This window comes from Adiantum capillus-veneris, chromosome 1 (genome assembly GCF_014529385.1).
Source record: "Adiantum capillus-veneris isolate H3 chromosome 1, ASM1452938v2, whole genome shotgun sequence".
In the NCBI taxonomy this organism is placed as follows: Eukaryota; Viridiplantae; Streptophyta; class Polypodiopsida; order Polypodiales; family Pteridaceae; genus Adiantum; species Adiantum capillus-veneris.
Window position 1 is genome coordinate 155710738 of NC_140931.1, and position 21760 is coordinate 155732497.

Here is a 21760-nt window from a genome sequence, read left to right on the forward strand (position 1 = left end):
TCGAATACAAAATGGGGAAGTAGTAGCTGGATATTCCATTCGGGATAGCTACTTGATGAAGAAAACGATGTTGTGCGTTACACAGCCGTTGAGGAAAAAGGTTCTAACCGAATGCCACTGTCCACCATTTACGAGTCACCGTGAGCATTGATACCACCTTGAAAGGTGTGGAGCGATACTTCTTTTGGCCGAGACACAAGAAGGACTTGGACGATTTTGAACGCAGTTGCTTGGTATGCCAGAAGGTCAAGTTCGACAGGCATAAAGCACAGAATTGTTACAACCTTTACCCATTCCCACTCGTCTCTGGGAAAGTATTGCTATGGATTTCATTTTTGATCTCCCGAAGACACAGAGTGGGCACGATGGTATCTGGATTGTTATTGACAGATTCAGCAAGCAAGCTCATTTCATTCCAGTGAAGAAAACAGTCAAGCCAGATCATTTAGCAAGACTATTCATTGCCCAGATATTTAGATTACATGGCATGCCTGAGACAATCGTCTCTGACAAAGATCCTCGATTCACGAGTTTGTTTTGGAAGGCTACTTGGGAGAACATTGGCACACGATTGTAGTTCTCGTCATCTTTCCATCCGCAGACAAATGGGCAATCTGAGATTGCAAATTCAGTCGTACTGGATTTATTGAAGTCTTATATTTTGGATAAGAAGACTCAATGGGAAAAGTTTTTGCCTTTGGTAGAATTTGCCTACAATAACACAATCCACTGTTCGACGGGGAAGGCGACATTTGAGATTATTGAAGGTGCTACGAAGGTTCTGACGGGTAAAGCAAACAGGGGGCACCACCTAGGGGTAAAGCAAACAGGGGGCACCGCCTCTAAAACACCGGGGACCGAATGGCGCGTCTCGAGCCTGTCATGGTAAAGCAAACAGGGGGCACCACCTAGCTTCAGCGGCTAGGACGCAAACAACACACCACCATAACAAAGTTTTCATCCAAGAGAGATGGATGCTTGGGAGTAATGATGAAGAGGAAAGGGAATGAGATCAAGTGAGAGAGAGAAAGAGAGAGAGAGTGAGGGAGGGGGTATAGCGGCTTAGTACTTAGGCACCACAAAAAGATGGCGAATCCGCACACCCTTCACACATACACAAGCTCACTCCAAAACACAAGACTAGGTGGCGATTCCACACACCTCACATGGGCAAAACATTGCAAGAAAACATACTCACAAAACCTCAAGCTTTATTTAGAGAATTAGGCGATGAAATGGGGAGCATAGGGTAGGGGAATGAGAAGGGAGAGAGTGGTAGAGCACATGGCGGATAGGTGGGAGTTGATGGCGAAGACTCGCACGAGGATTATGGCCATCATCTTTCATTTAGTTGCCCTTCATCTTCCATAGCCAAGGGTGTAGAGGTCATGCTCAAGACAAGCATGGTGATTACGGTGATGGTGATGGTGATGGTGATGGTGTGGGTGTGTGTGTGTGCACTAGGCACACACAGTGCATAGTGTGTTCTTTGGTGATGTTGTGTCCTTAGTGTGATGGTGACCCCTCTTTATATAGGGGAGGAGGGGGGAGAAATTCTAGAATTTAGAAATGAAGAAATCATTATCTACATAGGCCATGTGACTGTGGGCCCCACTTGTCTGGCTGCAGAACAGCAGTCTCATGAGAGAGAGATGGGTTGATGAAAAAAAGTGAGAGGTGACATGGAGAATAAAGTAATTACAAGAGGGGAGAGAGGGGAGTGTGTTCAGAGGTGAATCTATGTGCAGATGTGTGTGAACACAAGAAAAATCAGGTAACCACCGGGTGGGGATGGGTCTGTGGGCACCTTTTTCAGTGAAACTGAGTGTGTGTGAGTGTGGGGGAGGTTATTTAGCTACAAGACAAGAGACATGGCACCCTTTAGAGAGAGAGGAGGGTATTTGGGTCATGGGATATGATAGGAGAGAGAAAGAGGAAGTGGGGTATACTATTTTGGAAGATAGGGTAAGTTGCATGTGAGTTAGGGTGCATTATTGGTGAGTTATAATGCATTATTGGTGAGAGGTGGGGTAGCTTGAGGGGAGAGAGAAAGGAGAAAGGACAAGGGGAAGAGAGAGGGGGTTGACCTTTTGAGTGGAGGAGAGGAAAAGGGACACACGGCGGGGCAACAGTGAAGAAAAAGGAGGCAAGGTGGGGATGGGCTACCCCGCAGGCATGAGGTGGCCTATTTTACCTTTCTTATATATTTACATAATCATACTTTATTTTTTTCTTACTTTTTCCAATGCTTTTTATCACTCCCTCCCTAAGAGGGGGTTTTCATGGGGTGGGGACGAGAGAAGAGGGGTATGGGAGCTTGCCTTGTGAAAAGTCCCCATCATTAGCCCTCCCCTTTTGGCTAGAGGCATTCATGTCTCTAGCTCATTTGTTTGATCATTATCGTCGGAGGTGGTGGCTGATGGTGTGTTCTTATCTGGAATGTCAATTGGTGGAGCCTGGTCAAATCGAAGAAAATAAGGTTTAAGTCGCCAACCATTTACCCTGGTTTTATGAAGTTTTCCATCAGCCTCCATAAGCTGGTAGCTTCCATTGGCATACTTTTTCCTGATGATGAAAGGGCCTTCTCATCGGAGTAGGAGTTTCTTATCCTTGCGCGTGTCGAAGCGATTGTCGTAGCGGAGCACCAACATTCTTTTCTTCAATTCTTTTTTCCGGAGATGCTCGTTAAAGCTAAGTCGTCTATGCTCTGCTTGTGCTGCATAATAATTTATTGCTTCTTCTCTGTCTAGCTGCAGTCTTTCCAAGTTGATGATGTGATCTCTCAAATGCATGTTGGGCTCTTGAAGCTGGCTTGCCATTACTCTGAGACTTTGTAGTTGCACTTCAATGGGCAAGATTGCTTCCTTACCAAATACTAGATGATACGGTGTGAATCCCAAGGATGTACGAAATGAAGTTCTGTAGGCCCATAAAGCTGGTAGTAGATACTTATCCCAGTTTCCAGGATGATTGTTTACTTGCTTGGTAATAATTTTAGAAACCATTCCATTTACCTTTTCAACTAGGCCATTACATTGAGGGTAATATGGTGAAGAGTGCCTCCTTGTAATGCCCAGTTTCTGCATTAATTCTCCTACCAAGTCTGCTCTGAAACCTGGCCCTCTATCAGAGATGATCTCTAAAGGTGTGCCAAACCTACAACATATGTGCTCGTAGATAAATTTAGCTACCTCTACCACTGTGATTCTAGTGGTGGCTGTAGCCTCTGCCCATCTAGTCATGTAGTCGACCCCCATGATAATGTAGAATTTTCCTGAGTTGGCCCTAGGTAATGGCCCAATGGCATCGATACCCCATTTTTCAAATGGGCCATATGAGAGAATAGGTGTCTGTGGTTCAGGCATAAGTGACCTAGTGCTGGCCTTTTGACACAACTTACACGTTTTGCACCAATGGTGTACATCACGGTTGAGGCTACGCCATATGAAGCCTGCCTGCAAGATTTTCCTACTTGTTATGTCTAGGGCAAAGTGACCACCACAAACCCCGTCGTGACAACTAGCAATTACTCCCGTGATTTCTTGAGAGAGAGGGACCTTCCTGAGTATTTGGTCCTTACCCTTACAGTATAAACCGTCATTGATGAGTCGATACCTTGTGGCCTTCCGCGTCAGCCATTGCTTCTGTCCCTTTGTTAAATCTGATGGGCATTCCCCTGTTTCCAAAAAATGCATGATGTCAAGCAAGGCATCACTTCCTTGAAATAGAGGGAGCTTTAGTTTTATTGCTCCAACCACCACTTCCTGTAGTCTTTCACTTGCTAGGGCATCTGCTTCTTGGTTTTGAGCCCTTGGGATATGGTGTATTTAAACTTCTTCAAACTTACCCAACAAGGTTTTTACACCACTTAAGTGAGTCCTTAAACTAGGATTCTTGCATGTCCATGCTCCATTTACTTGCCTTACCAGAAGTAGAGCATCCCCAAATACCACCTTGCGAGACGCACCATTGTAGACCCTTGGTTAGTGCTGCATACTCGGCTTCATTGTTAGAATGTGAATCTAACAATTGGCCCAACGAAAATACCTTTGTCCCTTTGTCATCAAAGACCACTATGCCTGCAGTTGCTTTGTCGGACGCTCGCTTGTAGGCTCCATCAAAGTAGAGAGAGTATGCTCCTTCTACCATCGGTGGTACTGGAGGTAATCGGACTTCTCCTTCCTTAGATTGCTTCTCCTTCCTTTCAAAGACTTGGTAGGTCATGAGTCCCCCCAAACTTGCCCTTGTCGTGCTTTCTACCTGTACCGTGTAGTCAAACTCTTGCAGACGAACTAGCCATTTAGTAATTCTAGCAGACACATCCATGTGTTGTACAACATAGGGAAATATTTCATCCGTGGTCAGAATCACAAATTGCTTAGGCAGCAAATATGACCTAAACTTTGTAGTTGCAAATCTAAGAGCTAGGACTAAGTGTTCCACATGGGTGAAACCTTTCTCTCCTGCTGTCATCATTCGACTAGAGAAGTAGATTGGCCTCATGAAAGATGTCGTCGTATCCTTTTGGAGTAGCACAGCCTCCAATGAGTCATCACCAACACTTGAGGTGACATAGAATTTTTCATCCCACTTAGGTGGTGAGATAGTTGGCACAGTGGCTAAGACATCCTTTACCTTGTTGTAGTGATGTTCGCTTTCCTCGTCCCAAGTGAAAGTTGATCTTTGAGTGAGTTGTTGCAGTGGTAGAACAAGTTGTGATAGTAGATGTATGAATCTACTTAAGTACCTCACCTTTTGTAGAAAAGAGACCAGTTGACGTGCGGTCGTTGGTGAAGGTGGGGCTATGAGTGCGGACACCTTACTTGGGTCGGCGTTGATACCTTTTGCTGAAATTTCATGGCCTAGTAGAATGACTTTACTCTCCCCAATGTGGCATTTATCCACATTTAATTGCCCACCTAGGCTCTGCAACCTGGCCAAACCTTCAGTTACCTTTTCTAAATGTGAAATACGGGAGCTATATATACAAAAATCATCAATGAACACTCTTATGGATGTTCCAAAGAACGGTTGAAAAACATATGTGACATATCTCTGGAATGTGGCAGGTGCATTTGTGAGACCAAATGGCATAACCCTGTATGCAAAACAACCCCATGGCGTGATAAAAGTGGTTTTTAACTGATCTTCCAAGGCTATGCGTATTTGAAAGTATCCAGAATAACCATCACAGACGGTATAGCATTCAAAACCCGCTACTTCATTCAGAATTTCATCCAAGAAAGGGAGAGGAAAGTGGTCTCTCTTTGTAGCTGCATTTAGTGGTTTGTAGTCAACACAGACCCTCCACTTACCATTCTTTTTAGGCGTCACTACGGGTGACACCCATTCTGAGTTTTCTACAGGATAGATGAATCCCGCCTCCAACAGTTTCCTTACGTCGGCCAAGAGTGCCTTTTCTTGTATGACCCCCAGTCGTTGTAGCTTTTGCACAACTGGTTTTACCCCTTCCTTCAGCTTAATATGATGTTCCACCAATGTAATGCCTGTGATTCTTTCATAGTTGTCAATGAACAGGTTAGGAAATCCCATCAACATTTGCAAAAAACTATCTTTCTCCTCAAGTGTTAATTCCGTAGACAACATACCCTTCAACCTACTTCCTCCTAGGCCAGGTGATTTGCTCTCCTCTTCATTGGGTTGCCCTTTTGGTGATGGATCACCAGTTGTGCTTACCCTTTGTGGATCCTTCATAATGATACCCATCACATCAATGGAACTGTCACTTTCGTCGGTGGATGTGGTCTCCTCTTCAGAACTGGAAGATTCGCTAGTGGTTTCATCTGCCGATGTTTCCAGATTCATTTGCTTCTGCTTGCCAATCCTCATGTCGTAGTAGATTGTCTCCCCTTTCTTAACGGTCATGCGTAGAAGGCCAGTACCCCAGTCCTGTTTTGCCTTCATGGCCATCAACCATGGCCTTCCCAAAATTAGTGGATAGCTCTCCCCCTTAGTAGGCATCACAAAAACATCTACCTCTACCTCAGTGTTGAAAGCTTTGATTTTCACGGAACTTACCACACCCACACACTTAACTTTTGCGTTGTTTGCCATCTTTGCCTTGCATGGAGAAGGCCTGTCAACCTCGAGCCCTAATCGAAGCATCATAGCTTCGCTCATTACACAGATTTGTGCACCTCCATCAATGTAGGTGTTTCCAACCCTCTTTCCTTTTATGTTTACGTCGACAATTGGAAAGATGTCATCCATGTTGCATCCCGAAATTGCTCCGGCTACCTTTGTTTTGGAGTGTCTTGTACTTACCATTTTAGACCATTGTCGCCTTACTTTAGGTACAAGATGTAGCAGATGTGGCCATGTAATCTTCGGTCCTTGCTCTGCCACATCCAATGTTAGATCATAGGGCTTAGAACTTTCCCCTAGCTGGAAGTCGGTGATGCCCAATTTCCGTCGTGGCCTGGATGGCCTCTTGCTAGTTTCTCCTCTCATGCTTCTCTCATCATCTGATTGTGTAGCTTTCTCCCTCCTAGCTCTTTTCACAGTCATGGCTTCAAGTGGTTCTAAAAAGGTTACCTTCTCCTTACCCTTGTCCCTCTCCTTTGCTCTGGGTGGATCCACTACTACGGCTTTTCCTTTCTCTTCTAGCCTTATGATGTTTACAGGGCGATCAGGTGGTGGGGCTGGTGGAAGAGGTGGGATGGATGCTAGAATTTGTGTTGGTGGGGGTGGTGCTCGGGGTGGGGGTGTTCTTTCTCTAAGGGGTGACAATTGGTTCCTCCTACCTCCTCTATTATAGTTTTGTCGTGGTTTGGAACAGTAGTACATACCGTGACCGTCTTCTCCGCAGTTGTAGCAATGATACTCCCTGTTTTGTCGTCGTGCTCTTCCAGGGTCTTGATCTCTTTCTTGACTCCTCCCTTGCTGTATTAAGTGGACAGACAAATTCTACAGTTGGTCAATAATATGGGCCAACATATCTTGTTGGTCATCTCTTACCCCAAGAGCCGGTGGTGGTGGTATGGTGGTTGTCGTAGTTGCTGGTCGACGCGATGTTGCTGCTTCTGTTGACTCGGTTTCTTTGGCTTTCATTCGCAGCTTCTTGTCCTTAAGGCGAGCAATCTCAACGGCTAACTCGTACGTAGCCGGGAATCTACTTTTCACCTTCTCCTTGAGAAGCGGCCATAAGCCATGCGTGAACCGATCTTTTTTTAGGAAATCGGGTACAGCTTCCCCCCTAGCCAGTGACTCAACCCACCGTTCCCACAAATCCACAAATTTGGACTCATAGGTGGCATATTCTAAAAGACCCTCCTGCTTCAAGTCTCTCAACTTGTCCCACAACTTTTCTGAAGTGGTACCTCCCCCAAAGCGCCTCTTAAAAGCGGTTTTTAAGGGTTCCCAGTCATCCTTGGTTGCTTGTGGAAGTGCATTGTACCATGATCTAGCTTCTAGCTTCATGAGATGCTTAAAGATTCTAACCCGGGATTCATCCGTATCTTTGTTGCTAGCTACACATGCTACTTCAAAGTCATCTAGGAAGTCTGTTACCAAATCCTCCCCCTTCTTTCCTTTAAATGTTGGAAATGCTACACTTGCCATGATTACAGAGAGAGAGCTAGAAAGACACACTGCTTAACTTGCAAAAGTTTTTTTCTTCTTTACAAGGAGGCGTGTATACCCTCTTATACTAGGACATAGATTAAAACTTCAAACGGTACATTGCCTTGTACCAAAGGTAAGACAAATGGTTGATCTGATGCCAGAACCTCCAAAAACCGCTCCCCACCCGGCATGGTGTCAATGACGTGCTGGTAGTGAGCCTTCAAATCCAGTATTACCTTGATTGAGCGTACACGTGTTGGTATGTGTGATCTGTCTTGAGGTAGGTTGTACTGATTCATGTGAAGCTTAGAGGTGCTTAGTCACTGTCCAAGCTTGTGGGAGAGGGTGGTGTTCTTTCCTGAAACAAACTCGGTAGATCCCTAGTTTCTCTAGTGAGAGTGTGAGCCAATGCTTCCGTTATCTGTGCTGCAGCATCAGGTGCGACTTGAAAACTAACTGTGATAATTACCTCGGTGACTTGAGTAACCCGATTCTCAAAGTAGAATAGTGTTGATTCTCTATTTTGTAGAGCTCCTTCCATTTTGTTGTTGTGGGTTGGTTGTAGGTTGCGGACATGGTTTCGACCTTCTCCTTCTTCTTCTTGGCACTTGGCCTATGTATATCCACTGGGTTTGGCGTGTTGGTTGACTCTCCCACTGCAAATCGATTACCGTTACGCCTGGCACTCGAGCTTCGATGGAGATGCGGAGTTCGTCGAGTTGTGCTTGGAGCTCTTCTTCTTCTATCGTCCAATTAGCAAATCATGCTAGCCATTCATCCATTCACAATAGTTTAGGGGTTTCAGTCTTGTAAACTGAAGGTCTTGAGTTCGATCCTCAGTGGGGGCACCAAATGACGGGAGCAAAGCGAACCCCGAACCCCCGACGGTCTCTAAAACACCGGGGACCGAATGGCGCGTCTCGAGCCTGTTATGGTAAAGCAAACAGGGAGCACCACCTAGCTTCAGCGGCTAGGACGCAAACAACACACCACCATAACAAAGTTTTCATCCAAGAGAGATGGATGCTTGGGAGTAATGATGAAGAGGAAAGGGAATGAGATCAAGTGAGAGAGAGAGAGAGAGAGAGAGAGAGTGAGGGAGGGGGCATAGCGGCTTAGTACTTAGGCACCACAAAGGATGGCGAATCCGCACACCCTTCACACATACACAAGCTCACTCCAAAACACAAGACTAGGTGGCGATTCCACACACCTCACATGGGCAAAACATTGCAAGAAAACATACTCACAAAACCTCAAGCTTTATTTAGAGAATTAGGCGATGAAATGGGGAGCATAGGGTAGGGGAATGAGAAGGCAGAGAGTGGTAGAGCACATGGCGGATAGGTGGGAGTTGATGGCGAAGACTCGCACGAGGATTATGGCCATCATCCTTCATTTAGTTGCCCTTCATCTTCCATAGCCAAGGGTGTAGAGGTCATGCTCAAGACAAGCATGGTGATTACGGTGATGGTGATGGTGATGGTGATGGTGTGGGTGTGTGTGTGTGCACTAGGCACACACAGTGCATAGTGTGTTCTTTGGTGATGTTGTGTCCTTAGTGTGATGGTGACCCCTCTTTATATAGGGGAGGAGGGGGGAGAAATTCTAGAATTTAGAAATGAAGAAATCATTATCTACATAGGCCATGTGACTGTGGGCCCCACTTGTCTGGCTGCAGAACAGCAGTCTCATGAGAGAGAGACTAAGAGAGAGAGATGGGTTGATGAAAAAAAGTGAGAGGTGACATGGAGAATAAAGTAATTACAAGAGGGGAGAGAGGGGAGTGTGTTCAGAGGTGAATCTGTGTGCAGATGTGTGTGAACACAAGAAAAATCAGGTAACCACCAGGTGGGGATGGGTCTGTGGGCACCTTTTTCAGTGAAACTGAGTGTGTGTGAGTGTGGGGGAGGTTATTTAGCTACAAGACAAGAGACGTGGCGCCCTTTAGAGAGAGAGGGGGGTATTTGGGTCATGGGATATGATAGGAGAGAGAAAGAGGGGGTGGGGTATACTATTTTGGAAGATAGGGTAAGTTGCATGTGAGTTAGGGTGCATTATTGGTGAGTTATAATGCATTATTGGTGAGAGGTGGGGTAGCTTGAGGGGAGAGAGAAAGGAGAAAGGACAAGGGAAAGAGAGAGGGGGTTGACCTTTTGAGTGGAGGAGAGGAAAAGGGACACACGGCGGGGCAACAGTGAAGAAAAAGGAGGCAAGGTGGGGATGGGCTACCCCGCAGGCATGAGGTGGCCTATTTTACCTTTCTTATATATTTACATAATCATACTTTATTTTTTTCTTACTTTTTCCAATGCTTTTTATCACTCTCTCCCTAAGAGGGGGTTTTCATGGGGTGGAGACGAGAGAAGAGGGATATGGGAGCTTGGCTTGTGAAAAGCCCCCATCAATTCCACCTTCCTAAGTACGAAAGATAAGATTTTTGAAGCCGACCAGTACACGAGGGACATGGACACTGCTTTTGCCAAGGTCCGGGAGGCTTTAGAGAAATCTCAAAAAGACACAAGAAGGTAGCAGATCGACACCGTCGCGATTTGAAATTAAAGGAAGACGATTGGGTGCTCTTACGTTTTGAGAAGGCACACCTGAAAAAGAAAAAGGGAAAGAAGCGGCTTTTTCCAAAGCTTAGCATGAGATACTATGCACCTTTCAAGATAAAAGAAAAGATAAATGATGTCTCCTTTAGATTGAAGCTTCCCGATACTTGAAGAATTCACAATGCTTTTCATGTGAGTCTCTTGAAGCCTTTTAAAGGCGATGTGCCCGATGATGGGGAGCCAGATGAGCAACCCGAAGTGGAGGAAAGAGATACTCGTTTCAGAACAGATATTGGCACATGAAGAGAGAAAGATTAAAGGTAAAGTGATGAGGCGGTTCTTGGTTAAATTCAAGAACTATCCCCCATTGGATGCGAAGTGGATGGAGGAGGAGGACCTAGCAGATACTATTGGCACGTGGTGCCCGTCTTGTGACAGTGGTATCAGAGCATCAGGTGTGTGCTTTTTTGAAAGCATACCGATCCAACAAAAGAGTAGACAGAGCAAACCAGAGACTACTTGAATTTTATTTGAAATATCTATACGGCCAGAGACTATTGGAATTTTATTTGAAGTATCTTCACATCCCGACCCCGGACTTACTAGCTACTCCCACCCTTACTTCATCGCGCATCAGGTGCGCTCCCCCGTCTTCACCGCTCATGTCTTACAGGGCATAAGCCAAAAAGATCACGTGCAAGAGAAGGATCTGAGATTTGTTTCGAGTCACTGTTTTTCTCAAAAGCATTGCCATGCAGATGTTGATGCCAAGCCGCACACTCCAAGGACTTGGCAAGCTTTCAAGAAAATTTTGGCCCGAAGTTATATGGTTTTTGACATATTCCTTTGGAGTGCAACTTCTGGCAGAGTGGGGTATCCTAAAATGCTTGCCATGAAACCCTAGCAGATTATAACTTGAAATTTCTTGACATCTCTCAATAGGTGTCTCTTTTCGAGCTAAAAACATTGGAGGTCCAGTGTGATTGCCAGGTCTTGGGACTACCATCACCGCCACAAGAACATTGCTTGTCAAGGCTTGTTTCGACTATTCAAGAGTTTGTGGATCATGTTGCGGTCGGCTACGACCTTATGGAAGAAACCTAACCAAATTTGGTACAGGTTTCAGGATGGAAAGTCAGTCGACCTCGCAGCTCGACTGATGTCGAGATTTCTTTTTAAGTTTGAGTTTTGTTTGGAACTTATTTGGTGATCCTGTTTGGAACTTGCTTGAAATGGATGGTATTGTTTTAAACCTGCCTTGGTGCCCATTTGAATTGTTTGACACTGGTTTTAATACTGGTTTCAGTGATTGGTGATTTTACTTCCGGGTGGAGTAGTAAGAAATGTTTTTTTGGTATTGTTTAAACCTCAGAACGACGCAGACAGGATGTCTGGGGAGCATTCGTTGTATGCTAGAAAACCTCTGAACGATGAAGACGAGATGTCTGGGGAGCGTTTGATTGTATGGTTGAAAAAAATAATTGTTGTTGTTACTCCTGGCCCGGACCTGGATAGTATTAAGAAGTCTGAGCAGTGGTTACTCTTAGCACCTTCAAACGATGCAGGCTGCGGTCTGGGGGACGTTTGGTTGTAAAAGGCCTCTATATCTCCCGGCCCGGACCTTTTTAGGTTATGCGGAAGGAGTGATGAGGAAGTTGTTGAATACCCGGCCCGGACCTTGTTAGTTTATACGGGAGAAGTGTTCATTGGCGACTTTATGTTTATATGTCTTGTAACATGCATATGTGAGCATTTGTGTTGCATTGTGATGTGCCAACCATTGAATATTCCTAATTGGATGAGATTGCTTGGGTACGTAATTTTAGTGCATCTAGACACCCGTGGAAGATCTGCGGTCTGGGTGTGATGGATAATTTTACTCTAACAAACTACTGACGTGTCAAAGCCTTGAAGAATGGAGTCAACTTGCAGATGCCGGCCGAGGGGCCTAAACCCTAAGAGAACAAGTAACACAAGAAGAAGTCCTACCAACTTATGGGGACCCCGTCCGATGGGGCCCCAGTCACCAGTGACATAAAGAAACTAAAATAAAGCAAGATCCACACGCAAAAACTAATGACGTGGCAGATTTTCAAAATTTGAGCTGGCATGATGACGTGGCAGGCTGTACGAATTTCCGCGTTTTGCGCTAGCTAATGATGTGGCAGCTGTACGATTTCCGTATATTACGCTAGCTCTTTGGCATTGCTTTTGGACCAGAAGCTTTTGAGTTTGAAGGCTTTTCATGTAAGCTGCTTTTCAGGCCAAGGGCCTTTAAATATGAGGTTAGGGCTCATTCTCCGGCATGCTTCCTGGAGAAGGTGTAGAGTCTGGAGTACCGGCTTGTAGTGTGTTGATGCGATAGAAAGAAATACCGAAAGGGGCACCAAGGTTTGGGGCCAATACTCTCTGGGGTGGAGTTCTGCCACTCCGTGTCGCGTGTCGTCTCTCTCTTCCAATTCAACTATTATTGAAGTGCTAAAAGTCTGTTCAGTCTGTTCTTTTCTATTGGCACGTGGTGCCCGTCTTGTGACATTTACTACGTCGGAATATCAAGAGTTCCGATCTGGACAAAAGGAGAAGCCAGCTCCTTGATCAAAAGAGCTGAAAGGAGAAGCCTACTCCTTAACAAAAAAAGAGCAAACTGATTGTCCCCTGGGAGTCCCTCTGAAATTTTTGAGCTAACTTGAGTTGTTTTGCAGATATGCTGTAATCGTGGACGATTACTCTCTTTCAAGAAGAGGGGATGTCACAAACTGCTGACGTGTCAAGCCACTGAAGATTGGAGGCATTGTGCAAATCACCGGCCGAGGGGCCTAAACCCTAAGAAGCAGAAACAGTAGGAGAAGATGACGTGGCAAACTGTACAAAACTCCCACTAGCTTGCTAACGTGGCAGACTATGCGGAATCCCGCGTTTCACGCTGACTGCTTACGTGGCAGACTATACGGATTTCTGTGATTTGCACTGACACATGCTGATGTGGCGGTGTAAGGATTTCTGTAATTTGCATTGGTAGCTTTTGGATAAGATGCTTTTATACCAGATGCTTTTGAGTTTAAGACTTTTCATGTAAACTGCTTTTGGGCCTAGCCTCTAGGGCCTTTCAATATGAGGCCATGGGCTCATTCTCGGGCATGCTTCTGGACGAAGGTGCAGAGGGTGGAGTACCAGCTTATACTTTGTTGATGCAATATAAAGAAATACCGAAAGGGGCGTCAAGGTTTGGGGCCAGTACTCTCTGGGGTGGAATTCCGCCACTTGGTGTCACGTGTCGTCTCTCTCTTTCAGTTTCAGTTGCTATTGAATCGCTAAAAGTCTGTTCAGTCTGTTCTTTTCTATTGTCACGTGGTGCTCGTCTTGTGACACTTGATATAACACATGCAAACATAATCTCAGCTATGTCATCCCGATTCCCTACTCAATGCTCCTACCTGTCCGATCAATGCCATCAGCCCATGACATAACACATGCAATCATAATCTTAGCTATGTCATCCCTGCTCAATGCTCCTACCTAAGATGAGGTCAATACATAGTTTAACACACCAACAACCACCGCCATCTCTAGAGACCCCAAACACTAAGCCAGAACTCCAAGCATTTAGAAGTAGCACATCATCTGCAGGGCGGCAGCAGCCAATGGTAGCAACGCCTCTCAAGCAAAGCTAATCCACAATCACCTGTTTTTCTGTTAACTCTCATTTGCACATGCGCACAACATGGAAACATACAATCGTGCTAACATGAGCAATGGCACCTGCTCACATAGGGAAAAAGGGGGCCCTTGACTTGGGAGAAAGATAGAAGGGTATGTCTGTCACGAGGACGTGGCAACTGTTAACTGTGTCACGAGGCCGTGGCAACTGCTAACCTTAGTTGTTGGTTTCTTTCCAATGATTTTTGTTTTATTTTCGAGACCCTCTTTTTGAAGTTGCAAATGGTCGGACATTGTATGGCCAATGTGAACGGTAGTTTCACTCACAGATGGGAAGTGGGTCGGCACTCGAATTCGTATAATAAGAGGGTGTCTAGGCTCAGTTCAAGATCATGTAGGTCCCCCCGTCGCACTTAGCAAGTTAGTGCATACTAGGAAGTAAACTCAATAAAGGCATAAATCCAAGGTGGGATCACCAAAAGAAAATACCCGACAGTTGGGCCACATTGCATTTTTGGATGCGGTCCCAATGGGGATAGATGGTCAGAAGACCAGTGGGAGCCCAACGGAAGCATCTCCTAAAAATTAGGGGACTACTATTCTGGGCCATGAAATGTGTTTGTGTCATTCCCTTCAGAATGACAAGGGGAACATTTTAGAACTTTGCCGCAAAGTCAACTGGGCAACCAGTCAGGAGATTTTTAGGCAGCAATCCCGAAACGGGAAAATGCTTGTAATCGCGCCAAGTGTCACAAAATGGTGCACTTTCCTCTTGCAGAAAAATGGGCACTGATTTTTGTAGCTGGGAGAGGCCTCATTTGCTTCCTGTCACAGGTTAAGAGCTATGGAGTGCTTGCTTTCCCCTCTATGTACACTGTGGTGCTAGGAGTGATGACCTGCACACTTCACACTATCTCCCCCCCCTACGTGCAGTTTTGTGATGCCCCACAAAAGGGCTTTTCATTTGACTGATGTACAGTTATGTGGGTTCATGCGCAATTGCCGAGGCAAGAGCCTCTTGCACAAGTACCGGATTAGCTAGTTGCTAATCCCCCGCAGGTGCAGGTGAATTCGAAGAGGTTTCATGTGAGAAATCTCGTCCGATTCAAAGGGCAAGTAGCCTCACACGTGCGGGAGCTTGAGGACTTGCCATGCATGCGACCGGCTCGCGAAACGGAGCCCAAAACAGAGAAATACAGCCTGCTGAATATTTTTGCAGGTTTAGGGTTTCGGCCCTAAACGGTCCCTAATACCCCCCGGGAGGTCCGTTCCGGAGACGCGAGGGGACCGCTATAGAGGTGATTTGGTGCATTTTCAGGGCAGAAAACAGAGAATTCGGCGTGCTGCAGATTCTCGCCAGGCTTTGCAAAGTGTCCGTATGCGTCGGGAAAGTCATCTATTGTGTGGGGATACTGATTGTGAAGCGTCCTAGCACAGCTATGCTGCCGAAATCGGGCGAGAACAGGTGGTTTTCAGCCCGGATTATGCAGGACAGCTCGTAGGAAATCACAGGTTTCATTCCCTCTGTTAATATATAAAGAAATACCAAAACGGGTGCCAATTTTGGGGCCTACAGGTTGTAAGCGTCTGCTCGGAGCATTCTAGCTTCCGAGCCGTGTGTGTGCCGTAAGTGTTAATTCCCGTCGGAGGTTTCTTTTGCAAAGTACTCCCTCTCTCTATGCGTCTAAAGCAAAGTAAAGAATTTCGGGTGAAAGCCAAAGCCGACCGCCCTACGGGCCGGTTTCACTGTCCAACACAATACATTTCCCAGATGGAATACGACTTGAGAGCCGCAGTGCCATTGCTTGCCGAGTTAAAGTGCAATTTGGGAAGTCACAATGCCCATCCTCTTCATAAGCCTATTCCTCTAAGTGAGCTCGCAGCAGGCCTCCTCACCAAGTGTCGAGAGGCCAATTGCCTGGAGACCATCATGGGTTTGCGGATTCTAACCATTTAAGCTTGTTGGGTCATGCTCCACAAGCGCACCAGCAGAAAGCATTAACTGCTATTATCTAAGCTTTCAAGTGTTATTTATTTCAGATTCGACCCTTTACTCACTCATGCAGACAACCTGTAGGAAGTATAGCTGCATCCATTCGGCATGAGTTGCCTTTTGTGTCAAGGATTCCTGTTCTCCAAAATTTAAATCGCACTAAATAGGTGGATTGCAAGTGGGAACAAAAAAATCCAAGGCCCTCAACACGCACGTGTAGATGAGTCTATTACTCTCGACATTACCCTTGCTTCAACAACAAAGACCCACTAACCTTATCCCTCGATGAAGGAAGCTTCAAACAAATCCATCCGCACTGCGACAACTTGACTAAATACAGCAAGGCTAGAGAGCGAAAATCTTGAGACATTCCCTGTTGTTGAGAGAGAGAGAGAGAGAGAGAGAGAGAGAGAGAGAGATGATTGTCAGAGCCCTTGGACGCGAGGACCATCCATATGCTGTGAATGTGTGAAGAGGGTATGAAGGCCGTGGTGGACGAGGGTCGTCTTGATGAAGAAGGCATTGGCATCACTGATGATGCGTAGCTCACAGCCAAGGCAGTGGGCGGCGGGCGCAGGCAGTTTTGTCATGAAGTGGGAGTGAGCAGGCGACTTCACAAATGTGGCCAATGGAGCCTAGGATATCATCATTAAATTGAATACTCCCTCTCACCATTAAACGCTGTCAATCCCTAGACACTCATAAGAAGGCCAGGTAATATCCAAAAGGCTCAAACCTAAAACCCACGTATTTTTCATTTTTCATTAACAAAAAGGTAAGGCATCAGTAGGGCCTCAGCCTAAATCTATAACCAATGAAATTTTTTCTCAAAATCTACCAAAAAAAAATCCAAATCACCATGCTTCATCATTTTCTTGACAAGCGTTTGCAACAATGAGTGCCCACTAACTTATCTACCAATCAATTTTTTTGCTCCAACAAAAATCGATCCTATTTTTAGCCAGCCAGAAAGAGAAGTCATCTCTATGGCCTTTGCCCTTTGGGCAGGCCAAAAAGGGGAGGCATCACTAAGGCCTCACCCCTTTGGGACAAGCCAAAAAGGATAAAGCTGAAATGCTCTAGTTCTTTGAGAGTTTTTGGCTAGTATTAAAATGAAGAAATTTTGCTGAGATATTTCAATTTTTAGGCTTGTAAAAGTACATGTATTCGTGGGCAGGTCATCATCTAGTGGTTGAAGTGATTGGTGGGTCTATAGAGACCCAAGGCCCTGCTTTAATTTTCGATAGAATTTCAAGTTAATAGAGCCGGGTCTCACTATGTATTAGTGAGTTTAGTGGTATGATAACAATTCTGCAACCCAACATTTCACTTGAGTGTAGAAGTGTTGCAAATACTAAAATAAAAGTGAGTATAAAGGAGTCACGATTGGACCACCTTATTTGTAAAGAATTGTGGGTCTATTTCTAGAGCATCAAAAGTCAAAAGAGCACCTACATCCAAGGAATTGATAAATCTAATCTCACTAATACAAATCCACTTGTGTGTGACACCAATAAACCCTTAGTGCCACTAAACTCCTTAGTACAAGGGGGACTCGGCTCTTACTCCCAAAACAAAATGTTGTAAAGTATCAAGTTCTCTCTCCATATCATCTCCCTCAAATCGATACTAATGTCAACGAGTGCTAGCTCAGTTGGAAGAGTCATAGCCTATGAGTTCAAAGGTGGTGGGTTATACACCACTTGACTGAAATGTTCTAGCCTTTAGGGGCATTTCCCAGGTGGTTTGGCCAACCTTATCCGGCTAAGAAAACTCACCTTCAGAGTTGGCTTGCCTCCACCACCTACGGGGGTTGGGTGTGTGTGTTGTGATTTCAAAGTTGTAGGTAACTCTCTAAAACAATAAAATAAAATAATAAAATTAAATTAAACTAATAATAACCGCTCAAGTAGAACAATATACGACTTTTAAAGGACCCTAGATCGGATCCTAGAAGAAGCGAAGCCCCATGATCAGTGTTTGGGAAAAATCATTTTGTCAACCATACACAAATCCCTTTTATTAATCTTTCCAAGATTGAATCTTAAAAGTTTCAGGTAATGTTTTGACTATTTTAATCAAAACGTAGGCGGAATTTTCCCGTTTCCTCTTGCTCTCGACCCGCATTTTTAGATCTTGAAACTTTTCCCGAATGACCTTTTAAAAGGTCCAACCAAAATACAAGAAACATGTTCTTCTCAAACATGACAACAATCTACATTAGTACTTTTAAGCATTTGTGACATTTCAGAGCACGGGCATTGTTACCAACTAGCACCTGATACTGACCTCACGCCAACCCATCCTCTCCAAGATTTGCCTCCCTATCAAGGGCCTTTTCAACTTTTCTTCCATTGCATTATTGGTGTCTTTGTCTAGGTACAATGGCTCTTGCTTAGTGTAATGCATGCCACTCTCAAAGTCCTCTTCCCCATCACCGTACTGCTCTCGACGTTCTTTTGCTCGATCTCGGTACTTCCTTTTTCTCTGCAAGTAGTTCTCGTCTTCAGAGACATGGTACAAAGACAAACACATACATAATACTATGATAACTAAACAAAGGGACCTACCTCATCAGCTAAAGCTCTCTCTCTCCCAGAAAGGGCTCGTAGGCCTGCTGGAATTGCAGGTGATACCATCTGCATGGACAAAAAGAAACATGAGTGAAAATTCCAACACAACCAAATTGCACGAGACAATTCGTACTAAAGAGCTACCTTTCTTTCCTCAAACTGCTGATACCTCTGATGATTCCAATTTGGTGAGAAAGGCTTTGCAATGGAAGAATTGGCTGCCGCTATCTTTGAAGTGTTACATATGGCAGTCGCCAAGACTTGGGCAGATTCATCAAGGCCACTCAAATTGATGCAAGGAAAGTTCCAATCTTGAGTTGGATTAGATGAGTCATACCTGGCAACGGAGGATAGATACTTCAAGCTTGGTTGCCGCAGTCTAAAAATCTCTCCTGCCAAACGCCGTGTTGTGATCTAATTCAATATTGTCATACAAAGCTGGATGTCCTTTTAAGGAGTTGAGAGTAAGATAAAAGCACCTGATGAGACCTTAACCAAATCAAGATTGACCTCACGGACATCTGAAGTTCTAATAAACCCATTATTATGCTGTAAAGAATGGTGGAGTCTGCTTGAGGTTTGTGCAAGCTGACCGCGCAAACGAAGTGAAGTTTTGCTTTTACACTTCCCTTTCGACACAAGAGTAGTCCAGTTCCACAAACTGATTGCCGGGGTACATGCCTCTGCTTCCCCTTCAGTCCTTACCACTTGTCCATACTGAGCTTGCCATGCTTCCAACATTTTTTCATCCTCTGCTGAAGCATCTCCACGGCATTCTGTACTTTCAACGGAGCATGAAATGATAAGGCAAAGAACTCCCAAACCCTGCTTCTACACGTTTATGACCAGAATGATTACCAGCTTGTTGCTGCTGAGATTCGCAGGCATCTTGCATAATTCTTGGCTCAATTGGGATCACTACATCTGTACCATTGACGCACACATTCTCTTCAAGTTCCGTCTGTAGTTCTGTAGCCCCACTAGAAGAACCCTTCAGAAAAAACTCAATGAGAAAATCTTCAACCCTGTAGACAAAGCAGCCACAGAAAATGGATCAAACGACAGAAATTGACAAGCTTAAAGCATGCCGCCTTTCTCTGTAATGTCATTTGAGACCAAAGGACATGTTAACCATCAACTCTCTCCTGAATTTGACCCACCACTCACTAGCAGGAGGACTAGCCATTGAATCAGACAGACAACGTTTGGTCATCTCTTCATGCCATTATCAGGCACAATTACAGTCACTTCAGATGATTTTCATTCAGATACAAGTTTCAGAAATCCTTACCACCCAGATGACATTGAAGCATGGTTTTCACCAAATTGATCGGATGATAACATGTATGCTCTCCTAGCAAGTAAAAACAATTTGATTCGGTTGAAGGAAAGGATGACAAACGTGCCAAACTCTCACAAGCCACCTGGGAAAAGTAATTCGACTTAGAAATTGAAACAAGCCCCTCTCTCTCTCTCTCTCTCAAACTATGTCAAATAAGAGACCAATTCAGTACACGCCTATTTGTTTGTACCAGTTTTTGTTGTTGCCTTATTTATCTCAGACAGGTGGATCTTTCATGTCATATTCGTTAGTCTCTCTCTCTCTCTCTCTCTCTCTCTCTCTCTCTGTGTGTGTGTGTGTGTGTGTGTGAGAGAGATTAGGGTTCGCGCTACCGTGTTTCGCCACCAAAGGCTCGTCCCCTGCGAGGCTGCTGCTGCGCCTGTGCTCTCTCTCTCTCTCTCTCTCTCTCTCACTATGTCAATTAAGTGACCAATTCAGGTGCATCAATTGAGGCTAGTAGTTAGCTGGAGAAAAAGAAAAAATAGAGAATCTTGGAGGATTCTGTCTCGTTTGCTCCAACCACGTGGACGGAGTCTATGGGCCACGAGAAGGAAGTCAAGTGCGTCTCTCTCTCTCTCTCTCTCTCTCTCACACACACACACACACACACACACACACATATTGCGCATGTAGGTAGGTCTCTCTTGTTGTCGTCGACCCTTGCCTTGAAATCTCATCATGGTTGTCATCACCACAATTGCCTTTGCTCCTATTCGACTGCTTCTCTGGCATGGAACCTCCAGGCCTACATATGCCCCGAGACTGCATGTGTAGGGGGCGCCTGGAGGTGTGTGTGTGTGTGTGTGTGTTTTGGGAAGTGATGAGGGGGGGGGACGCTTACATAGTAGCCTTGTAGGTGGGATGGCAGTGCAGGGAGGAAGGAGCGGGGACATCAGGAGCAGTGAGATGGGGGTTTAGCTGGACAAGAAGGCAAGAATCTTTGGAGGTATCAACATATTTTATTTAAAGAGTAGCCAATAGAAGTAGAAGCCTACAATTTTGATTATGTAGGCGTCACGATTTTGCAAAATTTGAGAATCCAAAGGGGATGCTTTTTCAAAGCATGGCAATCTTGTAGAAGCCTACGATTTTGATTATGTAGGCGTCACGATTTTGCAAAATTTGAGAATCCAAAGGGGATGCCTTTTTCAAAGCATGGCAATCTTGTAGAAGCCTACGATTTTGATTATGTAGGCGTCACGATTTTGCAAAATTTGAGAATCCAAAGGGGATGCCTTTTTCAAAGCATGGCAATCTTGTTTGTCTTTACGTAAGGACCAGCAGCACCTCTCTCTCTCTCTCTCTCTCTCTCTCTCTCTCTCTCTCTCTCTCTCTCTCTCTCTCTCTCTCTCTCTCTGTTGATCTCCGACTCTCCAGAGGGGATGCAACGTCACTTGGATGCTTTGCATAGCTTTGCCCATGAGAGTGGTTTGTCTGTCAACCTTGGTAAAACCAAGGTCATGGTATTTAATACGACCCCACAGTGGATCAGGAGGTCAGCGCCCGCATACGGCCAAGAGACGCTGGAATATAGAGATGCTTACACATACCTTGGAGTGGTTTTTAGTGGACCAGCATTTTCATTGAGAAGAGCAGCAGAGACTAGATTGACCAGAGCCCATGCAACATTGGGTAGATTGGAGAGGATGTGCTCACATGTTCAGTTTCAGGAGCCTCGGACGAAGCTCTGGCTCTTTGACACCCCGGTGGCTTCTGCATTGCTCTATGGAGCTGAGATTTGGGGACCTTCATTGGACCATCATGGGAGGACAGGTCGCATTGATGGATGGGGGGACATGGAGAAGCCACTAGTCTCTATGATCTCACGGCTCATTAGAGCCAAGGCTTCAGTACCACGTGCCATTATACGAGCAGAGCTAGCTGCCCCCCCACTAGTGGTTGAGGCGCTCACCAGATCTGTCTCCTTCATACACCGCATATGGGAACTTCCCAGAAACAGATATGCCCGCCTTGCTCTTGAGTCCTCGCGAGACAGTTAGCCATGCAGGGAGATACAACATGCTGGTGTGGGGAGATGACATCATGGTTTCAAGCG

General features: G+C 45.3%; 1 protein-coding gene across 3 annotated transcripts in view; it reads right to left on the bottom strand.

Moving 5' to 3' along the window:
- LOC147465853 (D111/G-patch domain-containing protein) overlaps positions 1-20175 on the bottom strand; it is a 33474-nt gene extending 13299 nt beyond the window's left edge. Inside the window, exons 1-7 of one of the 3 annotated variants that reach the window (XM_086522420.1) lie at positions 20037-20175; positions 19654-19786; positions 19221-19387; positions 18842-19138; positions 18507-18754; positions 18360-18428; positions 18079-18276 (exon numbers count right to left, since the gene is read on the bottom strand). In XM_086522420.1, the coding sequence (XP_086378546.1) occupies positions 18079-18276; positions 18360-18428; positions 18507-18754; positions 18842-19138; positions 19221-19387; positions 19654-19706 (1032 nt within the window). In that variant the 5' untranslated portion in view covers positions 19707-19786; positions 20037-20175. The other 2 variants (XM_086522431.1, XM_086522424.1) reach the window with 2 other exon arrangements.
- Positions 20176-21760: the final 1585 nt, after the last annotated feature.